Below are 25,614 nucleotides of genomic sequence, written 5' to 3'. Positions count from 1 at the left end.
CAAAAATCATACTCCCTCTGTTAAAAAATATAAGACATTTTTTGAGAAGTTGGATATTCAAAAATGTTAGACATATTTAGTCTTTTGAGGTATAATCATTGTCCTTTTTCAAAATTGTCCCTATTGATAATAACTTTATATTTATTGTAAGGTATTTAATAGAAATAAATATGAAAAAATAGGGTTAGTTAAAAAGAAGATAACTACTTTATTGAGGAGTAAAATTTAATTAAAAATATTTTACATTTTTAAATGGAAGGAGTATGTTTTAAAAATAGAAAAGAAAAGAAAAACAACTCTAATAATATTTCCATTTTTTAAAAAAAGAAAATAATTTTAAAAATATTTAAATCTAAAACACTTATTTAAATAATTTTTTTGCCTTCGAAAATAAAAAATAATTTTTAAAAGTAGAAGACTCGAAATCTTATATTTTGTATTATTTTAAATGAAAATTCAGATGTTGACCTTCATATATACCACTTGAGGGTCTGATGCTACATCAACCCACAACTTCTCTTTTCAAAGGAGATGTACAGTGTCATTAAATTACACGACTCTATTTTGGTATAACTTCAAGCTCTGTTTGGAATAAGAAGAAAATAATGTGAAAAGAAGTTAAGGAAAAAATTAAAGGAAAAAAAAGGGCATTTTTTACTCTTACTTGTTTTTTTAAACTCACCTTTTTGCTGGCGTGAAAATGTCTTGCTATCACTACTTTTTTTTTTTTTTCATATTTTCCTGTCATTTCAAACGCTCGGTTAACCATTAATATACGACCCACTTGGGGCCTAACTTATATATATATATATTTATATATTATCCAAGCCCACTTTCCAGCACAAAACATGACATAACTTGGGCTTAATGGACCAAAATTTAACCAGGCAAATAGCTACTAAGAATTATTTGATATTTCCCCACTATATTATAAAGTTTAGGATTAGGTAACAATTAAAATGAAGTAATATACGAAAGTTTGTTTATCGAATAAATGAGCTTGACCTATTAAGCAGAATAAGAAGAATAATGCAAAGCACTAGGATCACAATTATAAAGCACAGATCATATAAAGTTTGCATAAATTTTGACTGGCCGAACATGCACAACATCCATATAATTCTTTAAATAAAAATAAAAAATTGAATAGCATTGTTTATTAGATAAAAGAGCAAATTGGTGTATAAATTATAATTCAAAAATATTGAAAATCCTAAATTCATTTTTGTATAATGTCATCTTTTTACTTTTAAAAACAATGCAGTTTAATTATTGTCATTAACAAAAATTAATTTTAATCGTTAATTAATCACAAAATGACATAAAATATAATACAAAAAACCAATAAAATTTCCAAGTCCTTCTCTAATTCTTTTAAGTCATTGCTTATAGTTTTTGAGTTCTTTATTATAATTTTTTAATCTATTTCTGTAATTTTTTAAGTTTTTTTGGCTATTTTTTAATTAGTTAATAATTAAAATTAACTTTTATTAATAGCAGCAGTTGAATTATACTGTACTATTTTTTAAAATTAAAAAAAATTAAAGTAACAAATGTTCATAGATTTATAATTTAAAACTTGCATGCACAATAAAAAAACCAATATTGAGTAGGATTTCTTCGTTTCCTTCTCCAATCTCTCTCTCTCTCTCTCATTTTTAAACTATCATTCACCCAACTAACACATTCATACATGATACAACACCTATATATCCCACGTGGGCACGCAGCAACAGTTAGAATTTTACTGGACCGTTTCAATTGACCTTAAAATGAAAAGATAAAATCCATTTTACTACTCCAAAAACTTGTGTAACAATACTTCAATGGGATGTTCTACCGGCTTGGTGATGAGGGACGAGCGGGGACAAAATCTTGCTTCAGTTAATATTAAGCAAATGAATTTCCTATTTTTGTTTCTGAAACATGTTCTCAAAATATATTCAATTTTTTAACTGTCAAATTACTTTTATTTTTATTTTGCTTTTAAAAATAATTTTTAAGATCGTTTAACAAAATTGAAAACACGGAATATATTTTTTGGATTTAAAACAACTCAATTTTTACAATTTTTTAATTTAATAAATTATTAACAATTTTATGAACTAAAATTATATTTTTCCATAAAAATAAATATAAACGGTCGAAACTTTGATGATCCAATGCATATTATTTTTATAAGCATCTTATGCAAGTGCTACTCAACTGTGATAAGGTGAAATCAAATTCAGGAAACATGTTGGGAAAAAAACTCTAGAAAAAATTACATTTATGAAGCCAAAATTGATTGATTATAAAATAATTAAATAATTAAACTTTAGAACTTGCCTTTTTCCCGTTTTTGTTTGTGAATCCCAAAATATCTTTGATCTTTCCGATCATCTTCTTGAAATAACCTTTCTTTGGTTTCTTATTAGCAATCGCCAGTGGCGACTTCTGTTCCACGACCAAGCGGTCGCCGGCCGGCGGCACACAAGCTTCCAACCGTCGGAATTCTGCAAAGAGCTGAGGATACACCCGTTCCATATTCACCTGAAACTGCCTCTTGACTTCAAACTTAGATGGACCCGACCCTTTAGACCCGTAAAACCCGACTGCCACTCGCCCATTCGCGTACGCATCGCACGCCGACAGAATCGTATTAGCTCGCTCGCGAAAATGGTGGCGAATCAAAGCTTCGAAGTTCCTCGGAGGATACCGAATCAAGTTAAGTGTGGTTTTACAGGTGAGGAAGAATACTTCCTGATTGTAATATTCCGATGCTTTTTCATTCCCGTACAATCTTCTTCCAGGTTCGTTGTAGTAGGGTTTCTCGTTGAGGACGAGGCTTTGGAGCGATAGCAGCACCTGCAATAATGTCGACTGTTTTGCGTTCCACTGCTCGTTCCGGCGGCCCATCCATGTGTTGAGGAGGCTCAGGCAGACAAGGCCGTCGCTGTAGAGATTCGGGTTGATCCGGTACCCGTGTGAGAAGTAATGGACCTTGGGAGGTTCTCTGGGGTAACTGGCTGGCACGACGATGTCGAAAAAGAAAAGAGCGTCGTGATAGGGTGTGCCGGCGGCGCCGATGATGGCGGCACGAAGCAAGTCGAATCGGGTCTCGGAGACCCGAACGAAGATGGATTCGGGTAGGCTCTCCCTGAGGATCCGCCACTCCTTGCTCATCGCCTTGAAGCAGCTTTTCCCTAGCTTCGAAATACTCGAATAACCCGAATTCATAAAGTGATGATCTGAGAAATCCGAAACGACGTCGAATTGTGGGAAGGGGAGCTTCCTGTCACCGTCGTCCTGCTTCATGGTTTTGGCTTCTTGGGAGCGGAAAATTAGTAAAGCCTAGCCGCTTAAGCAAAGTTAATATTTATAAGAGAGAGAAAATGCGATTGTTATAGATCACTCTGGAAGAAGTCCAATTCTGTTATGAGAAGATATCTTTTTTTATTAAAAAAATCTATGCTGTTAATTATGCATCAATAATTTGTTAGTTTATCATATAGCAGTAAGAAATATAAAGCTTATAATAAATTACATATTACATATTCATATTCCACATGTCACGATTGATTAATTTACCTTTTATAAAAAAGTTGGTTAAAATATTATTTTCTAGAAATTTTTGCATCAGTTCAATTATACCTGTGAAATAAATATAATATTTAATTTATTTAAAATATTTTTATTAATTATTTAGTAGAGTATGATAAAATAAAGATGTAATTAAAAAATAAAACTTACCGAATGTTTTATATTTTAAATTAATTAAAATTTTTAAAAAATATTATATATTGTGATAGAAAGGGAGTAATATATGAGTAAATGTTAAATTTGATTTCACTCCGGGCAAAAAAAAAGTGGAGTTCTCAATTATCACATTTTTTTCAAAATAGCTATAAATAATAAATTTTAAAAAAAACAGGGCTTGTGTTTATATGTTAACTTGTATAGTTACTCTCTTAATTATTTCATTGCGCGGATCATTATTAATAATGTATCAAAAACTATGTTTTGCTGATATTTGATATATTGATTTATTATTACTTTTTTAAATATGACAATGTTTGATATATTGACTGTGAGAACGATTTCTCTAGCCTTTTGTCATTGAGAAACTCAATCATAAAGTGGGCAACCGACAAATCGTTTAAAACTTAAGCCTGAATTAAAATTTTAAATCTAAACAAAATTTTTAATTTTCTTCATTTTATATTTGATATCAATAATTTGATTTCAAATTAAGATACACAATATATCAATAATGTTTACTAAGAATTTGTCACCCAAATTCATTTTTTTTATAATGAGTAAAAATATATCCTTCCTTCATTTAAAAATATAAAGTATTTTTTAACCGAATCTCATCTCTAATAAAATAGTTATTTACTTTTAAACTAATCATTTTTTTTATATTTATCCCTATTAAACACCCTATACTAAATATAAAGTAATTCATCAATAGGGGCACTTCTAAAAAAAATAATAATTATACCTCAAAATAATAAAAATGTGTTACATTTTTTAATGGAAGGAGTATTTATAAATATAAATTATCATTTCAATTCCCTAGTATATCATATTAATAGAAAATGTTAAAAAAAAGACAAAAATATGAACTTCAATGTTTAAAATGTTAATGAAAAATATTAAACTACATTATTGATCTTTAACAAAAATAACACACACACATAACTCAACATGTGTGTGATAATTTTTTTAATAAAATGAAATATGATGAATATTCTCTATTCAAGCAATATTACAAATTCTTTAACTTTTCGTTGAAAATTGTGCTGGCTACTCCTAATTGATGAAATCAGTGGATTAAATTTCCAAAGTGACAAAATAATACCACTTATTCTCACAAGGGATAAGTCAAATATTGTTAAAATTTATATAATTTTTAAGTGCAAACTAGAATTATTGACGCATTGCATTTTTCAAAATAAAAAATAATAATAGTATAGATTTTTTTTATCAAATTAGATATCTTCTCATAATAGAATTAGTCTACTGATCAAATTGGATAATATCCTGTGATATTCCAAAGTCTTTCTTTGGGTGAGCTGTGTAATTAATAAATTCATGTATAAAATTAAATATGTGAATAAGTTACATTATTTACAAACTAAGAAATATTAATTTAAATTGTTCAAAATAATTAGTGTTTAATAACTGTAAATTAACATTTAAAATTTTCAATTTGAATTAACAATTTATCCTTTCATAAAGAATCAATCCACTCCACCAAACTTTCAAAATTTAAGGATTTCAGTTAAAAATCACATTAAAAGAAAGCTTTTAAGCTTCAAACTCTCTCATTTGTTTTAAATGAAACTTTTATATTTAAAAAACATTTTAAATTCTATAGCTATTTTGTTTGAGTTTGAATATCTCAAGATGAATAGTTTTCCTATTTTCTTGGGTTTCAATGTTGTAATTTTTTACCTAGTTTTTCTTAACAAAGTTTGTTCACAAAAAAAAAAAAAGAATAACTCCATGTGAATATTTATATTTCTTTTCAACGTTATAAAATATTGGTAAGAAAAAAATATTATTAAATTATGAAGATATATTTAGTAGGAGTAAATTATAAAATTATTAATTTTTTTAAAAAATGTAATAAACTTTAAAAATTTTTCTAATTTTAATGAAACATATTAAAAATAACTTATAAATAATATTGAAGAGGGTATATATATACACACACTTGAAACTTCATAAATAGCACCTGATGGACAGATGGAGTAAATTTATTCCTATGCTTGGAACTTTCCCTTGCTTGCAAGTGTTTTTTTTTTTTTTGGTTGCAAACACCTTAAATTGCAAGTTCATCTAAAATCGTGTTAGAAATATGAAACACAAAAGTAGTGTTGTTTGAGGTGTCAAAATTCCAAAACATATACTATATAAAAAAGTTGAAAAGGGTTACACATATCAATAAAAATATAATAATAATATTTTATAAATTTACTTTATCAAAACATAATTGTAGACTTTTAAAATTATCTTTAAATATATAATTGTTGTGATACAATATTATTTTAATTTTTTATTTAAAAGATAACATTAAAATATATTATTAATAAAATTTTATTTTTCTTTAATTTTTTTATATTTTAAGACAATAACATACTTTTAATTTTATTTTATAATTTGAGATTGATGGAATATAAAATAGGCATCTTAAAGTTATAGAATTGTGTAATTTTTTCTTTCCTAATTTTACTATATTATATTATTGAGATATGTTTCTCCTTTATCACATCCTATCCGTCATACCTATTTTCTTGCACCAGAATTGCAATTTTTTGAGGCCCGAGTCCAAAGCCTTAAAGATATTTTAATAAAATTAATTCTGAAAATGTTCAGGGAGGGGAGGACAGGATAGGGTATACCAAGACACTAACTACAAAAACAATTTTTTTTTGCTATAGTTGTTTTTGACATTTTATATTAATTCAATTATAGATATAAAAAAGGGTAATATAAAAAGTGTCATATAAAAAAGAGATTTTACTTGGTCAGAAATATAAGCAATAATTTGTAGTTCTTAGAATTATTATTTTTAACTATATCTTTATTTTATTTATTATTACAACATTTACTTATCGAGTTTCGCACACTTGCATTGTAGTAGCCCCTAGCGTTCGGTTATATAACAAGCTTGCATAAATAATCTTTAATTTTTCATTTACTTACAGTGTGCATGCGTCATCCACTCTGTTTCCTATATTCATGTGTTTGTTTCCAAATTTTTAATTTTAGCTTGAATGTAGGAAGATTTAGACTTAAATTTGGATCTGGATCAATTTCATCATTTAGATTTATGAAAATTTATAGATTAGGATTTGACTATATTTTATATTTTATTTTTTTATAATTTCAAATTTATTACATATCCTAATTATTTGAAATGTCAGTTATTCTAACTTTTTTATTTTTTTTTTCTTGTTTTCATTTCTTATAACCCTCTTTTTATTATTTTTGGGTTTGAAATTTTTCATACTATTTAAATAAAAAATTTTATATCATGAATTTTAAATTTAAAGTTTAATACTAACTAAATATATTAGCCCAAATCTTGCCCTCATTTTTAGCCCATATAATTTCCTTTGATCTCTTTCGACACTGGGATTGTTATTTGCTTGCATTTTGAGGAAATTCGGGTAGATGACCCAAAAGTACTCACAATCCCTTAAAAATCAAGAAATAGTGCACAAAATGCTTGTTCGGATTTCATTATTAATAAATTTTAAAGGTCATGACTATGATTGTGTAAAAATATATTCAAAGACATTTGTTACATGTAAAAATTAATTATGAATAAAAAAATTATGTTTTCCTAAAAAGAAGAAAATCATAATTTTAAGTTAATAATTGATTTTAAAATGTAACAAAGTGTTTTGATATGATTTCACAAAATTAAGATTTTACCTAATTTTTAATTACGCTTTTCAATTTTACCTTTCAAATCTATTTACAATCACTCTTATTAATTAATTTTATTAATAAATTATGTAATGCATAACATAATCAGTTCTATTCAAAATAAAGTATATTAATCAATTTTTTATAATTAATTTTTTCGGAGGAATATCCTAACGAACCCAAAATAGATCAGAAGGTACAACAATGGAAAAAGCTTTAATTGGTGTTCCTTGCTATGGATTTTATATGCATGCAGGCAAACGTGTTACTTATCCAAAAAAAAAAAATTATGAACTCTTATGGATTAAAACAGTGAGAGAATTCCGTGAGAACTTTTGGCACCAATTTTACACCATAACGTGCAATGATTCTAGGTGTGTTTGAATTTCACTATTGAAAAATTAACTATAAGAAATTGATTAACAAATTAAAATATGATAATGTTTGGATAATATTTTTTGTAATTGACTTTGCTAATTAAAGGTGTTTGAATAATTTTTCGGAATCAATTATAAAGATAGGAAAAAATAGGAAATGCTTGAACATTGTTGAGAATCGATTCTCAAATGGAGAAAAAAATTAACTTATGAACTTCAGAAGGCAAATGGAGTTTGGAATAATTGGAGGTGTTTAGATGCGAGTTTCCAAAACCATAATTTTAGATCTCGTAATTAATTTTGAAGGGTATCCTCACAGATTTTCCTAGTGAAATTTTCCTATTGAGAAATAGATTATATATATATCGACACTTTATTATCGTGAAATATATGTGTATATATTTCATGATAAAGTTTCGTACAAAATCAATGTAGACTGTGGAGATAATTTTAGTTAGAAATATTAGAAACTGTGTTCAATTTTTTAATAGCACACAATTATTATTTAGAAAAAAAATCTTATTTTCATTCGAGACACAATCGCTGTGGAGTTGTATATGGACAAGGCAGGGTCCCTGCCTAAAGAACAGAATATATAGATGGATTGTACTTTTGCAACTTGTTGTCTAGCCTTGCTTGTGAAAAGCCCTAAAATTTTGGGCCAGACAGAATGGGCTAAACACTATGTATTGGACGACTTGCCCAAATGGCAATGCCCTTGTCATGGTATGTGAAAAAAGATTTTGCTAAATCAAGATCTAATAAACACTTTAAAGCATAATTTTACAAGAAATATAAATGCTACACCACAAGTCTATAATTCATCACTCCGTGATTAATTCCATGTCATAATCCATGTTCCTAAAATCCACAACATAAAAAGTGCGAGCTCTCCAGCTTCAAATATAAATTCTACAGTAAGTCTTAACACTATATCCTTGATTACATACAAAATAATTGGAAAGGAAAATATTTGATTGTTTTATAAGGTCGCTCTCCCTTCTCCTCATAATGATGTGTATCAATAATATATATTATATTATATACATACAATTTTTAAATACATAAAAAAAATTTGCATATATTTTGGGGAAGGTCAAATGGGTAGGGCATCATGCTTAGCTTGATGCATGATTTGACTCGATCATTAGCCTGGCACAAATTTGCCCGAATTTTTTTTCAGGTTAGGTTGGGCTGAGCACACCAGACATAAGGCTACGGGAATATCTCTAATAGTCGGATATTAGATGTGATCACTTTTTTTAATGAAAATTTGATTCACCATAAAAGGGGTCAGCCTCTTTTACTAAACTTAAAACATTTTCTAAGTAAGAAAAATATATTACTTTTTTTAATAGCTAGTGGACTTTAGTGATTGTTGTTTGACACAATTTCTACCTAAAAAATTCTGTGAATTTAGACACATGTACGAAATTGTTGGTTAATTGGATGTTATATCTCCTCCTATATTTAATCTTTGATTCTTTTAACCGAGAGGCCAGAAATTAAGAATAGAAATTGAAACTTAACGAAGGGACTTATTAGTTATTACATGTAAGCCGCAAGATCAACCTGTGGATGACCTTAATTATAGACCACCAAATAAAACACCTAACAAAAATCCCTTCTTTCAATTAAACAACACTCAAAAGTATCCTATTTAATTAATATCTAAATAAAACCCTTCGCACTTAATTAAGAAAACCTCCCATCTTCTCTCCTTCTTCTATAACTTGGAGCCACACACAAACCAAAACATCAATATTTCTCTCTCAGAAAATTTACCCATTTCAGAGGAAAAAAAATGGTTTCTTTGTCATCTTCATTGTTCATAATAAAACCATTTTTGTGTTTCATTTTGTTGTTCTTGGCCACATTCCCTAGTTATGTTCTTGGGGCCATCGAGGTTCAAGATTTAGTCATAGATTCTCCTTTATTAACAAAAAATATTCCCACGAATCGAACCATTAAGGTCGACGACGAAGGCGAAGGCGAATTCAAATCCATCCAAGCCGCCATAGATTCTATTCCTGAAGGAAATTCTCAGTGGGTCATCGTCCATGTTAGGAAAGGAGTATACAGGTATATATACACATCCATATGTATGCGCATAAAATGTAACATCTTTTTAGGGTTAATCATACAATTCATTCGAGTTTTTGAAGTTGTCTTATTCAAAAATTATGAACAATATAATACTATCTATTCCTTAAACTTCATATACACAATGCATCGAGAAACTTGCATGTTCAGTTATGAACGAAAGTCATCATCCATTTTAGGGGAAAAAAGTACACAATTGTACATCTAAATACGTACTAAAATATATATAACATGTGTGTAGTGGTAACCAAACAGTTTATTTAGGTTTGAAGCTGCAATTAGAAGTTATGAACAAGTACTGCTGCTTATTACTTAGACTCGGTGCACTCGAGAGATATGTTTAGTTTGATGATTTTGATTGTGATGAAGAGAGAAGATAACGATACCGAAGAGCAAGCCGTATATATTCTTGAGAGGAAATGGAAGAGGAAAAACTGCGATAGTTTGGTCTCAGAGTTCTATTGATAATATAGAGTCAGCAACTTTCAAAGTCGAAGCTCATGACGTCATTATCTTTGGAGTCAGCATCAAGGTCAACTATATATATATATACATACTCCTCTTCGAATATATTAATCTTTCTGTTATTGATCATTTTGAATTAATTAATTAATTAACTGCAGAACGAGGCACCTACTGGGGTTGCTTATACATCACAGAATCAATCAGTAGCAGCATTTGTAGGAGCAGATAAAGTGGCATTCTATCACTGTGCACTTTACAGTACTCACAATACTCTCTTTGATTACAAAGGCAGACATTACTATGAAGAATGTTACATTCAAGGTTCTATTGATTTCATCTTCGGCCGTGGTAGATCCCTCTTCCATGTACGTATACACATGCATGCATCACTCATCTTTCTATGTCGTATTAGAAGTGAAATTTATGAATATGATGGTGGATGCAGAAATGTGAGATATTTGTGATAGATGACAAGAGGACAGCGATAAAGGGGTCAATCACAGCACAGAACAGAGAGTCCGAATCAGAGGCAAGTGGGTTTGTGTTCGTGAAAGGGAAGGTGTATGGCATTGGTGGGACCCACCTAGGGAGGGCAAAGGGTCCTTATTCGAGGGTCATCTTTGCCAAAGTCTATCTCTCTGCCACTGTTGTTCCTGAGGGCTGGGCCCACTGGAGCTATGCCGGCTCCACAGAGTATGTCCCTAGCTTCTTCTCATTTACTAATTTCCCCATTACTTAATCAATTGCTCACTTGAATCAACACTCTTTAATTTTGGATGTGCCAAGGACCTTTAATATCCCTATAGCCCTAAGTTGATTATAGATAACGAATCAAAGATCATCTTACCATCATGTATATTCTAAAGTTTAAATTTAATTTAAAAATAAAAAAATCTAATTTTTTTGAAGATAAAGTTAGCTAGTTATAAATAGTTTGAGCCTATTTTTTCAGGTCAGGTTTATTATTTTATATAAAATTATTCTAATTTTCAAAATCTGAGCCCTTATTTTGGACTCCAAATATGTACAAAAGACTTGCTGAAATCATAATGAGTGATTGATTTTATTATTCTTTTGGGTGAATAATATTAATATTAAGATGATTGAAACTGCGTGCATGATCAGGCACTTATACCATGGGGAGTACAAGACCTTTGGACCTGGAGCTAATACAACAAAACGAGCTAGTTGGTCCAAACAGCTCACTGAAAAAGAAGCCGAACCCTTCATGTCTGTCGATTATATTGATGGCAAGGAATGGCTTCCTGCTTGGCTATCAACTTCATCTATATGATCGCATGAAGATATATATATATATATATATATGTATGTATATCGATCTCGTTGACAGATATACTTCTCAACCATGCCATCTGTCGTTTGAAGACTCCGATGTACGTACGTAAGTGTCTGCATGGAGGTTTCAATTCCTTTATGATGATCCGTTGTTAATTTTAAACTACAGTTGAAATATCGTTCACTATGCATGTACTTAGCTAGATCACTCCATGTAACTCCGACTAATTTATATAAAAAGGCACAATGATTGTAATTTCTAGTTTGTATATGCTCAATTACTAGCTTCAGATCAAGGGATTTAATTGTGCATCTGATTCTTGGGCTGTTAGGTCTTAGGTGTTGTTCTTGAAGTTGATTTGTACTATGTAAACCAGAAACTTGCTGCCTTTATATTTTATGATTCTTTCATAACAAAATTGTTGTCAAGTTAATTTATTGTTAATGACCTCGGTTTCTAAGATGATCAATATATTGTTCCACTTAATTAGTTACTGATATTTAGAAATAATATTTTGTTATATATAGTACATTAATAATTTTTGAGGCAAATCTGCTTAGATTAAGGATTAATTAACTTCTTGCAACAGTCACAAATTTAGGGGGTCATTCAAATTTTTTTAAATAAATATAATTTTGTTTATAAAAATGTAAAATCATTGTTAGCTCCCCACATTTGGATAAAATTTTATTTATGATTCCCACATTTAGATATAATTTCAATTATGGCCCCCATGTGATGAATTTTGGATTCGCCTTTCTTGCAATAATTAATTCTTATTTTGCTTGTATAAGAATCAAAATTAAATTGTGTTACTCAATGATCAAATTATTGGAATAAAAGATGAATATTAAAGACAGACCGAACAAGCCAAAAACTCAACACTTATTTCATTGATATATATGATGCGTATGTAGTTGCATCTTCATGTAGCTAACTAGCTAGCATATTGCATGGATACATATAAGACTTCAACGTATTAGAGATTTATAAGTTTAGAACTATGTGATTGGTAAAATTAGTAACCACCACCAACTCCTCCGCCACCACCAGCACCACCTCCAAAACCCCCACCAGTACCGCCACCACCACCAAGTCCTCCTCCGACTCCTCCACCTTTGCCACCTCCAAAGCCTCCACCGGCACCACCACCTCCACCACCTCCTCCTCCTATGCCACCTCCTGTGCCACCACCTGCACCACCTCCAGCACCACCACCTCCGCCAGCTCCTCCTCCTATGCTACCACCATGACCGCCTCCAATCCCTCCACCTACTCCTCCACCTTTACCACCGCCAAAGCCTCCACCTACACCACCTCCAGCTCCACCGCCTCCATCAATTCCACCCCCATGTCCTCCTCCAATACCTCCTCCTACTCCACCACCTTTACCACCTCCAAAACCTCCACCTGTACCACCACCAGCTCCTCCGCCTATTCCACCGCCAGCACCACCACCATGACCACCTCCTATCCCTCCGCCTACTCCACCACCTTTACCACCTCCAAAGCCTCCACCTGCACCACCACCAGCTCCGCCACCTCCACTGATTCCACCACCATGCCCACCTCCAATACCTCCTCCTACTCCACCACCTTTACCCCCTCCAAAGCCACCTCCAACACCTCTACCAGCTCCGCCACCTCCACCAATTCCTCCTCCTGTTCCGCCGCCACCTCCAGCACCACCTCCAAGTCCACCACCCAAGCCATCACCTTCTCCAAAGTTCTCCACTGACTTCTCATTCTTTTTAAAGTGACATTCTACTGTTCCTATGACCAATATTAGCACTAAAGCAAGTACTCCAACATATTGATGTGATCTCCCCATTTTCACTCAAATAAAGAAACACTCAAACCAACTAAAGCCTTGCCTTTCTTGTAGTAGGAGGCCAAGCAACATGAAGTATTTATAGAGCCAAGGAGGATGATTTGCAATTAATAATCTTGGTTGAGATCTCTCTTTCACTTTGACAAAGAAGGACTTTTATGATATTTTTCATCAAGCACTTGGCATGAAAATTCAAACTTGTTCAGAAGACATTTTTATTGGGCGGTGAATTCATTATTGCTTTGTCTCAACTCTCAGCTACTATAAGTACCATACTAAGTAGTACTACCTTCATTTTAAAATGTAAAACACTTTTAAAAAAATCTAATATATTAAAATATAAGACACTTTAATAAAAAATAGAGTTTCATAATAATACTTTTTTAATATTACCCTTTCCATATATTATCATTTTTAATATTTTTTCATCAATAGAGTATTAAATGAATGATATTTTTGAAATTTTATTTTTTTTGTTTTGAAAAAATAAGGATGTAAAGTATATTTAATAAACTTTATTGGTATGCTTAATTTTATTTAAAAGTGTCTTATAATTTTAAAAAGGGTGTGGTACTAATATAGTATTAACCACACTACTTATGAAAATTACTAATGTTTGGCCATCTAGAGCACAAAATCTAATTAAGAAACCAACCACTTTTTTAATTTATAAATCTAAGAAATGTATGTCCCATTTTATTATAAGATTTTTTTAATTGATATTCTATAATATAATATTTTTAAAATAATGATTCATTAATTACACTTATTCTAAAATTATCTCTTATTATTTTACTCCGTATTAAATATATTATATATATATATCCTCTTATCAAACAAAAGATAGAAGTTTATATATATATATAATATTTTAAAGAAATTAATTTTCAACTGTATTTAATTAATTTTATTATTATTTACAATTTTTTTAAAAAACTTACAATAAAATGTGTCGGAGGGAGTACCGTCAAGTGCTTTGAATTTTGAGTATAAGATCTTTAGATTTGAGAAAATCTTGACGCAACCTTGTGCATTCAATTCTTTTTACCAACTTAGTTATTCAGTTGGAGAACAGATCACGATGAGCAAATTTCACGTCAATCACATTCACTTTTGCGTGTTGGTTCTATTGTTTTGCTTTTGACAATCTGGATTCTGGAATTAGTTCCCCCCCCCCCCCAAAAAATTTATTTTCTGAAATAAGTTTTACGAATATGAAATAAAAAATTACATATAATTTGTAACCTGTTTTATATTATTAACAATGACGTATTTTTATTCAACATTCAGATAAAATTAAAGAAATAATAGAACAGTAATTTTTATGTAAAATAAAAAGAAATAGATATATGTAGTTAGAAACACTATTTCTTATAAAAAAATTGGTATATATACCTTAATATCTTATAATATAAAAATGGCTGAAGTTGTGCTTTCAGTACCTTTTTTTTCAAGTTATTTGACAAAAAAAAAAAGCTAAGTTGATTAATCATAAGTTTTTGATTTTTAAACACATTTTTGGTGCCGTCACTAATCCTCAAAGGATTGTGAATCCAATGGTTAATGCATTGATTGTTTTAAATGCCTTGCAAAGTTGTTCAACTGAAGTACTGAAACTGCAAAAAATCAAATAATTGCGAAACTCACCAATAAATGAAGTCCACATATATTCGACACTTAACCATTTCATAACGTGCTAAGCTTGTCCCACCATGTGTATCATTTATTATAGTCTAAACTAATTATAATTAAATCCATATTTATTTGTTTATTTATTTATGGTAACAGCATGAGCTTACTTTAACCAGAATCTCCATTTGATATTATTTCTTCCAATCGTAGAAACTTTTCGTTATTATTATTAGGCATGCAGCCTCCATTGCAGCTTTGAGGTTTAATTTCTTCTTGTGTTGTGTATGATAAGAATATAAAGTGTGTGTGTCTATATATATTATGATGTTTTTAGTTTGATTAATTTTATGAATGAAAAAAGTACTCAGTCTCAACATTAGGTTTAACCGACACTAGAGTTTTGTTTTTGTTATTATTAACGTTTAGAAAGTATTGTTCGAATAGTATATATAATTCGAATTCAACAATTGACCTATGTAAAGCTCTTATATTAAAAATTTTCATATTTAAAACTTAAATCTTATTTGTAAATCATTTTCAATATATATTTTTTCAAAATTAAGAAAAGACTTTAAAGCTTATCAATAATTTTGTTGAAAAATTTAATAACTCATCAATTTTATTCCTATCAAATATGCGTACTTTTATTATAAAACTATGCTAGAGTTTATTGACTAAACCCAATTCCCTCTGTGTTAAAGTTTTCAAAAATATTTTTATTATTATTTATAATTCAAACATAACAAAATTTACAAGTACACACACTTATTTGTGTGATAAATTCTTAAATAAAACGGGTACACCATGTTATTCATGATTTGTTTAATAAAAACATATCATATCAGGTGATAAACCCTAGATGTTGATAAAGCTAGAAAAGGTAAGAAATTGAAGAGAAACTACAAACAAAAGTTGGTTGAATTGGTGAGGATTTTGCTTGTAACCTTCAAGGTCGTGGATTAAATCCCGTTATGAATGTAAGAACTTTGTTAGTGGGTAATCTGTAAACATTCTTTAAGCCTAGAGGCATGTACTGACTTTAGTGAGGCTCCAACACCCAACTCACCCCTAAACTTTACTTCCATAAAAAAAAATTAATCATTTGGTCTTTATAGTTTTGGCTCAATTCTTAAATTTTGACTCATTATAATTCAATTCTTAAAAATTTGATTCAGTTGTAACTCAATTCTTAAACTTTAACTTTTGTAATTTAATTCTTATAGTTTCAACCACTTAAATATTGGTCATTATATTTTAAAAATAAAACTATAAATATTAAAATTATGTAGTAATGTTTTAGATTACTAAACCTTTTAATATTTTATAAAAATTATAAAAATTAAAAGATTAAATATTAAAATATTTAATCTTTATAATTTTATATTTTAAAAAATTATGGAGATTGAATTGCAGAGACAAAATTTTAGAACTAAGTTACAACTGAGTTAAAACTATAAAAATTGAGTTACAACGAGTCAAAATTTAAATTAAATTATAATTAGATTAAAAGTATAGGGATCAAATGATTAATTTTTTCTAAAAAAACTCTATTCTAAAAATAAAGTCATTAAAAATAATAATACACAAGATTTTATTTGATTGAATTGGTGTAACATGATATGTTTTTATTGGACAGGCTATGAATAATATGATGTACCTGATCTATCTAAGAATCTTATGAATAGAAGTATTTACCATTAAGAGTTTTTAAGAAAAATAACTTTTGAATTTGACCCTTAAAACAAATTTTCCAAATATTTAACATAGCGTGAACAATAAAAGCGTAGTGAATACGAACGAGGTTAAATTGGATACAGCTTGCAAGATGAAGAAGATAATATATATATATGATATATGGAGATAGGTATCCTTCATTTTCAAAGGTAATGGACAATAGCTGGAGGCAACTCATGTGATCTTGCACCAAAGGTCAATAATACAACACAAAATAATATGTAAACTTTATTTTCTTTCAATAAGTAAAGTGGATATTATTGCATTTTTGACAGTTTAAAATGTTTCCTTCAATTTTTATATAGTTATATATATGTATATATATTGATATGGTAATGTTATTGATCATGGTATTGTATGTGTGAGAGATCATAATTGAGAGATCATAATTGTTTCGAGAATTAACAAGCATACATCATATTTCAATATTTGAATGTTTTTGGGAATATCTATGATAATATTCGTATAAATGCAGAAAATATATTTATACAGTTATTTTAATCAGGTCAAGAATATTTGAATTTGACTCCTTCATTAATCACATTTAAAAATATAAATTTTGTAGTTATGTGATTATCTAGCCATAGATAATGAAAGAAAAAATGTTACTATATGTAAAATTCACATATTATAATAATTTATTTTTTTACCCCTCCAAATGTTCCAACTTCCATGTGTAGTTAAATTTGTGAAGTTTGGAGATTAGATTCAACCAAAGCATACAGATCCATAACACTTGACACTGTAGAAATACTCAAATTGATCATTAATACATATAGTACGCAAGCATGTGAGTTAGGTTTTCAATGAGACCTAATTTTGACATATTATAAATTATTTGGCCAACTTATCTTAAATAAATTAAATTGGTCGACCTAAGAGTCTCCTCTATGCCATAACTTTATCATTTATCAAAGAGGCTTAAGATTATCTTTAGCAGAAAATTAACATGCAACATATAGACTACAACAATATGATCATAGAAGTATCTAACTGCCAACACGTGGTCATGGTGGTCTTCAAGTTTCGTTAATGACAAAAAGAAGGATAAATCACTACAAAGCCCCCCCTCTCTTTCTTATATTGTTAATAGCTTATTTGAAATACAATCGAACATTAAATGTAATTATTTTTTTTTAACAAGATTGAATATTAGTGTGCAACATTGTGAATAACAAACTAGCCATATTCGCTAACCTTAACTTTTATTGGTCATTACAAAGTGCCTTTGTTTATGAAATACATAAACTACTTTCAAATTTCAATTATTTTACTTGTAAATAAATTATATATATAATTACTAAAATACCTTTATTTTTTTGTTTTTTAAAAAAACTTAACCCATCTGTTGCCGAACACCATAGTTCTGGATAGTTGATCGGCCACAGAGCACCTACCAAAAAGAAAAAAGAAAAAATAAAAAAAAGAAAAAGAGTATTTTAATAATTATATACATAAAGTTTAATTTAAAAAAAGATTTTGGAGTTGACAATAATTTGTGTATTTTATGAGACCGCATGATAATTAAAATGCCTATGAGAGTCATTGAAATAATTTTGTAAAAAAAATTATTTCCATTTAGTCTTGACATTGCTAGTGATAATTTAGATTAATTGATTGTGTTTGTTTGAGATTTTAGTTCCAATTCTTTTTTTTTTTTTTTTGTTTTCCTTCTGTCCTATCTAACCCTTCACTACAAGTACGGAGACACACATGCATCACTTACACTCCTTGCACACTAACACAGCACACACACATCACATGCCCATCCCCCCACCAAATTCTTTGGGAGAATATTAATGAAAGATTATTAAAATAATTTAATATCAACTAAGGATTTAGATGGAATCTAATACTTGTCAAAACTTGAACTTTTACTTATCAATTGTTAACATTTACTTGTTACAATTTTTTGTTTGATATTAAATCATTTCAGAAGTCTCTCAATGATATTATACCAAATTCTATTTTAAATCCTCCTTTTTGGTTACATGGGAATTGAGCTCCAAACTCCGTGTAGCAACCCGGAGTTCATGCCACTGAACCAATGCTTCTTGGCTACTTCAAATTCACATGATTTGTTATAATTATTTTATTTTATTTTATGATTGTATTTGCTGACCAAGTTAAGAAATTCTCGTTGATTAGGTTAAGATATTGGTGTGTGCTTTTACTTCTCTTTTAATTTCCAATTGCTTAATTTTATCATTAATCACAGAGGCTTAAGGTTACATTTAGCAGCAATTTAAACTAATCTGCTTGCCTTGTTAGGTGAGCATACATAGTACAATCAATGAAGTATCTAGCCATCAACACGCGATAGTGTTTGAACTTTGTGTATGGAAAAAAGAACATGCCAGGAGAGCTATTTTCATTTTGGACTCAACAATGCACGAACATGTATCATTAAATATCTGGTAGCTGTTACCGATTAACTTTTTGAGGCTCAACGAATCAAGGGTAGTTCAAGAACAATCAAGAAGAAGCATCTTTGAGCCTCCATGATATATTGGACCTCACCATCCATTAGCTTCAGTATTTTCCTGCTCATGCTAAGCCCTAACCCTTCCTGACTCCTCCACTCACTACCATGGAACATGTCTTCAATCAGCTCAGGAGGAAGACCTTGACCAGGACATGCCATTCTTCACAGAAGCAAAATCACAGTTACTCACCAACCAGTAGAAATGACAATAGTATGGAAATTTAGGTCAATCTGATTGGTTGAACTGGTAAATCATTAAACTAGTATCTTGACTAATTTAATAAAATAATTTTTTTACAACCATTTTGACTGTTAACTCTTAAATTAGTACCTTGATCAGTTCAATGATTGATTCAATTTTTTACACCTTCTAATGAGGAATCATTTTGGGACGAAATTCCATGTTGCAGATAGATAGATAGATGCACATAGATAAGAATGGAATAATACCTTGTATTCTGCTAAAATACTGGTATTTGAGATCTTTTTCTGGTTTGATCACTTTTTATGAGCAAATGTAGAACATTGAAGAAAACATAAGGAAAAATAAATAACAAGCCTCATTTTCAGGGTATACAACAATTTTTAGCAAAGAAAATTACAAGTCTGTTGACCAACCCACATTTCACTATGCAATCATTGCTGGGAAAAATAGATTATTTTCTTAACTAATTCCTTGCTAAGAAAATGAAAAGGGGGGGGGGTTAAATTTGATGATATGACAGCAACTTAAACAAGTAATGTTTAAATCACAGTCCCAAGGTTGGAAAAAGCAGCAAATATGTAACCCACCCAAACCAGAATTCTGTTTTGAAGTTCATAATTCAAGGTACACATCCACTCCTTGTGAATTAATACTATATTCTGATAATTTTAACCTTAAACATGACTTTTTTTGATCACTCTAGTATACATCCACTCCTTGAGAATTAATACTATATTCTGATAATTTTAACCTTAAACATAACTTTTTTTGATCACTCTAGTATATTCTTAAACAAATAATTTTGCCTTGTCACATCTTCATCCAAATTTTTATGTCAGATTCATCAATTTCTTAACTGACACCAAGTTCGAGTGTAAACTATGGTGCTAAGTAAATAGGTAATGTTGAAATCATTACACTGTTAGGAACAAAATAATAATGAAGGAATTTAAAAATATGGCCTTTATACCTGAATGTAGCATGAAGAAGAGCAAGTTTATCAGAAATTTGTTTTATTCTAGGATCAACATCAATTTCTACCCAACCATCTGGAGATGGTGCATAACGCACCATGTTCAACAAGAAATCAGCCAAAACCTGTTGAATCCTATATTGATCACCATAAACGGTCAGTGCCTTGGTTGTTTCAGGAATATCACAAATCAACTGTAAATGTCTCTCTCTCAGCAATAATATCACTTGGCTAACCGCTGCTGCATCTACAGCATTCCCAAGTAGGAATTCCTCCTCCTAAAGCTCCAAAGACCTTACTCCAAGAGAAAAAAAAATGATAAAAGTTATTACTTTTCACTTTATAAGATTGATACAGGAAGTTTAGAAGGATGTTAAAGCAAGAAAATAGGATAAGGTTAACAGCAAATGTCTGCAATCAGTTAAGTATAATCAGGCTCAATGACTGGTCTAGTCTGATTTTTAAAACCTTGATACTATATAAAAATGGTACTTTCCTAAAAGTTTCAGCATTCAAGCAAGGAGGCTAGAATGGATTTCATGACTCTAGTTGCGTCGCAATAAAGCCAACAATCTGAAAAGATTGCTCAGATATCTCACCAGTCCCCTATGCCCTCCAGATCCATATCACATATTATCCTGAACAACTGCTTCTCACAAGCATTACTGGCCTCAAGAAACTGATTTTGAGCCTCAGTCAATTCTGTACCCTTCAAAAGAGTTAGTAAAGTGTATTCCGCTCACAGGATTTTTTATTTCTTGACGAATGTACGCTAATTCTTTCATCACAACAAGGCATTTCTTCTCCTGTTGCCTCTGAACTTTCAGAGCCTGTTGAAGTTCAGGACTTGCAGTTCGCAAGAAGCAGAAAGCCCCAATAATCTGACCATTCTATGCAGAGTGAAACAAGCTTGCACATAGTTCCCATGGCGATCAAGGAATGAAAGTGGGAATTTATCTGTATCCTGTCCACCAAGTACATTGTGTAAGACAATCACGACTTGGCTAGAGCATTTGAACCCTTCAATCGACAGAAATTACCAAAAACCTCTCCCACCAACAATTTCCCAATGACATCCCTGCGAACCCAACTAGTAAGCCTTTCCACGGCAGTGTTCCACTCCGAACAGCACAAGTCAGCAGCTGATGCAAAAATGGGAGGGACCAATGGACTTGTGTTATGTATAATGGCCTTGCAGTGACCTTGTAAGTGAATAAATTTGTCCATTACCACTTTTTGATCAGTAATATCTTGACCAGTAAAGCAGACTCCAACTATTTCATTTATCAAATTCTTCCTAGAGCAAGCATTCACCACTACGAAAATTGCCATCTTATAGTGTTGTAGGCCAAAGGTCCTCAATTTTATCTCAACATTCTTGTCTTCTTCACCTGTACTAATTAAACTCAAGCTATCAAAATTATATTATTTCTATAACAAAACAAGAACGTACAGCAAAGTAGTAGATAGCAGGCTGCTTTCAAGCTCAAAGACACAATATCAATTGCAACCATAAGAGATTAGCAAGGGACTATGAATAATTTATTTTTCTTATCCGCATGAGGTATGATTACATTAGCCCATTCTTTTTGGCATAGGAAACAATCAGGGATAAAATTTGAAGTTCACGATCCTTTCAGTGTATGTTGGATGATTAGTGATAAGACATCCAGAAATTTAAAGCCTTACACGTCCATCATCCTAATATTTCAGCAAGTGTTTCAATATCTAGTTAACTTGTGAATGGGGTTGAAAAATAGTATTATATGTTATCATGACTGCCTCTTAAAGCACGAGAAATAAGGCTATCTACAGTTTCTTCAGATTCCTTATGCACAAGATCATGAGCCAATGACTTTCCCACAGCTTCCTCATCTGAGAGTCCAGTCAATTCTGCAACCTTTGCATTCCACCCACTTATTCGTCCATCAACATCTACAGAAAATACAGGAGCAATGGCAGTTTCCGTCAATCTAACCATTTCTTTGGTAATCCAAATCAAATCGTCCATGCCTTTCAACTCAAGATGCCAAGGCTGAGAATCTACAACAGACTTATAATTGCTATTGTCAGCATCTTTAGTTGATTCTTGTAGGATAAACTGCAAAGAGTGAATTGCATTCATTTCCACATGCTCCCATGGGAAACTCCAGCCTTTTACCACTTCCACAAATGCCTTGTCCTTTGAAACACCCCATTTGATCTCTTTTGCTGCACGAGATCCGAACCAGAATAGAAAATCCTTTGCTGTGATATAAGCAACAGTCATCCCACAAACTGCATCACCAAGAGAGGATGCCCAGGATAGCCTGCATCAGTCCGACTATCAGTACTCAAGCTAGTTGAATCTCTGTGGAAGGTAAGCAACCATTCTATAATGTCCTTTACTTGTGATTCATTTGGGGTGATACCTAAGGGGTAGTAGTTTCCATGTTAATAAAGAGCTGCTCCATCACACTTCATAAGGTCAATAATACTTGGGGATTGAGTAATACCAGTTGGAGAGTCTCTCAGGAGCATGTCATACAAGATAGTCTGGGTCCTCAGAACTTGTTTCTCTAATAACACTGATGCCAATTGAAGTTCCACATTCAATTGGAGCTCAAAGGCCTGTATTAGGAATTCACATGTACAGCGCAAAGGGGAAGGAACAAATCGAGCCAAAGTATGATGGCAAACAACTAGGCTCCATAGCCTCATCATTGAGGTAAATGACTAACACCACCTTCATTTCTATTGATTAGGATTGCCATAATCAATGAAGCTGTTGACCCCATATTGGCTATGTACTCGCATGACAGTCATGTGAGGCAAGAAGGGTTGATCCAATCAAGCACAGAGGCTGCTGCATGAGACCTTCATCCAGAATCACCTGAACAGGAGTTGCATGGCAATCCACAATCATCCTGGTTCGATTCTGCTTGAACAACAACCTCGAAGCCTGAGGAATATCAGTAGCAGTATAATGCAAACCAATATAAGGCTCCAAGTTTGGTTTCTTATTCTCAGCAACAACCTCACCATGCTTATCCTCGTGAAGTTTATACACCATTACCCTGTCATAGCCGGTGAGTTCTCTGATACTCTCAACTAGAATATCACAAAAATGCTTAATATCCCCACTAGGAAATGATTGTAATTGCACGCCCAGCTAGCTTCTGAGATTGCATCGTCCTGGCAATGGATAACTCAGGGTCCTCTGTTCTTGCAGGCTCGAAATCAATCACAACCCCAACATCAATCCTATGAAGAATCGCATAGAAATGCTTCCCTGAATTCTTAGAACGAACCCAAATGCGGTTCGACTGTGACATTTCCGGAGCCTCAAATGCCTTTTCAAGCCGAAGCACACTACATGGGGTGAAGAAATTCCGAACGTCAGACCCAATCTCAAGAGTTCCAAAATTCTCCAGACTCGGAACTGATTGTGGGTCATCAAGACCAAGAAAAACCAGCGCGTTTTCACATAACCCTATAACCCGAAAAGAGAGCTCGTCGACGACAATCACAAAACCAAAGGTTTGAATGTGGCCACTTCTTTGGATATCAGATAGGTAAGTTGTAATATCTTGGTCGATGAAGGAATTGGTGGATACTTTCCTGAAATGTGGGGAACGAGCAGGAGGTTTGCTGATTGAGGTTATGCCATGATCATCATGGGTTCTGGTTCTGCGATTGCTTGCGCTTGAAGTATGAAGTCGGGAGAATGAAGTTGATGCCCTGCGTCTTCTTCTTCTTTTGTTTGTTTTACGGTGGTTTTGTGCAATGGCGCGAAGATGGTAATAGGAATAACATGGCTAGGAGCTTCAGAGCAGAGGAAGGACTGAAGTATGACGCTGGCTGGCGCCATCTACAATACATGACGACATTTATACATATATATATATATATATATATCATCCAGAGTCTCATGAAACGGGTAATCTTAGTTTTAATGCACACGCCGTTGGTAATTTTTGTCATTTTCTTAACGTAATGAGAAGAGAATGTAAGAAAGAATCAAAGGCTGCAAGCTGATAGATTTGACATGCAGCTTCTGTCTCGAGATACGCGCGCGCGCGCGCGCGTGTTTTTTTTATAGATAAAAATGATGATTATAGTGATTATGGTTTTCTTATACATTTCACGTTTCAAATTAATGAATTTATGTGTGCGCGTAGGTATATATTGTTTCGCAATTTTTTTTTTTTGAAGTTTCGTCTGTGAGATCCATTGCAAATTTACAATTTGTCCTCCACCCACAAAAATGTCTTTCTTTAAATTCTCACACAAGTTTGTCGGTTTGTCACAATATTGCATGTTCTAGTTGTTTTTTAGGCATGACGGGATTTTAAAAAAACAAAAAAATTAAAAATTAAATGACCAAAATAACCTTCACTAAAAATATGCGCAACAGGGCAAGGGTTGCAATTTTTATCTTCTATGAGGGGCAGTTTGGAATTTTGCATCTAATTACATGGGTCACATATTTTTCCTTAGGGGTATTCAATAATGAAAATGAAATTGAAATGTCATTAATTTTGTAACCTAATAGCATGTAAGTTTTTTGATAAGTAAGAAATCGCAAGTTCAATCTTATTTGAAATCACAAACTTTTTAACTTAAAAATATAATAAAAATTGAAATTTTATAGTCTATAAAATTTATTTAGTCTAGAAATCTAATGTGTAATGAAATTGAAATGAGTTTTAGTACTTATCATCAAGTTATTTATTGCCATAGTTTTAATAATTTTTATTTTAAAAGATATATATTATAAATTTTAAATATGGATCATTTAAAATTGAATTTAAACCATTTAAATCTCATTGTAGTGATGAATACTATATACTTGTTGCTGCAATGCCAAGACCAAACTTATGAAAATTTAAGAAATGAGTTACACTATTTATAACTAATAAATAATGGTTAAAATTTTTATATTAGATATATTTTTTCATTAAAATACCATATGATACCTCTTTTTTAACCAACTTATCCTCATCCAATCAAACCTAACACGATTAGCTCTTCATTAGCTTTGCCTCTTTTATTCCTTTGATTTATCTCATACCAAACATGAAATTAGTTCCTTTTGTTGTCTTTCCAAA

General features: G+C 31.2%; 3 protein-coding genes and 1 pseudogene across 3 annotated transcripts; 1 reads left to right on the top strand and 3 right to left on the bottom strand.

Moving 5' to 3' along the window:
• Window positions 1-2,178: 2,178 nt before the first annotated feature.
• On the bottom strand, window positions 2,179-3,469 carry LOC129320871 (putative ubiquitin-conjugating enzyme E2 38). The gene has a single exon (XM_054966529.1). It carries the CDS (start codon window positions 3,295-3,297, stop codon window positions 2,311-2,313), a length of 987 nt encoding a protein of 328 aa, XP_054822504.1. The 5' UTR covers window positions 3,298-3,469; the 3' UTR covers window positions 2,179-2,310.
• Window positions 3,470-9,583: 6,114 nt separating this feature from the next.
• On the top strand, window positions 9,584-12,157 carry LOC129319427 (probable pectinesterase 67). Its single transcript, XM_054964492.1, has 5 exons — window positions 9,584-9,881; window positions 10,272-10,434; window positions 10,526-10,732; window positions 10,813-11,060; window positions 11,493-12,157. The coding sequence occupies exons 1-5, from the start codon at window positions 9,604-9,606 to the stop codon at window positions 11,659-11,661; spliced, it is 1,065 nt and encodes a 354-aa protein (XP_054820467.1). The 5' UTR covers window positions 9,584-9,603; the 3' UTR covers window positions 11,662-12,157.
• Window positions 12,158-12,531: 374 nt separating this feature from the next.
• Window positions 12,532-13,570, bottom strand: LOC129320876 (glycine-rich cell wall structural protein-like). Its single transcript, XM_054966533.1, has one exon. It carries the CDS (start codon window positions 13,493-13,495, stop codon window positions 12,683-12,685), a length of 813 nt encoding a protein of 270 aa, XP_054822508.1. The 5' UTR covers window positions 13,496-13,570; the 3' UTR covers window positions 12,532-12,682.
• A 5,535-nt stretch (window positions 13,571-19,105) lies between these two features.
• LOC129319666 (phytochrome B-like) lies at window positions 19,106-24,823 on the bottom strand (annotated as a pseudogene).
• Window positions 24,824-25,614: the final 791 nt, after the last annotated feature.

Source organism: Prosopis cineraria, unplaced genomic scaffold (assembly GCF_029017545.1).
Source record: "Prosopis cineraria cultivar Desert tree isolate PC_DT_omini unplaced genomic scaffold, ASM2901754v1 PC9, whole genome shotgun sequence".
Lineage (NCBI taxonomy): Eukaryota > Viridiplantae > Streptophyta > Magnoliopsida > Fabales > Fabaceae > Prosopis > Prosopis cineraria.
Note: the sequence above shows the minus strand (reverse complement) of the source record. Positions and strands in the feature narration are given on the sequence as shown.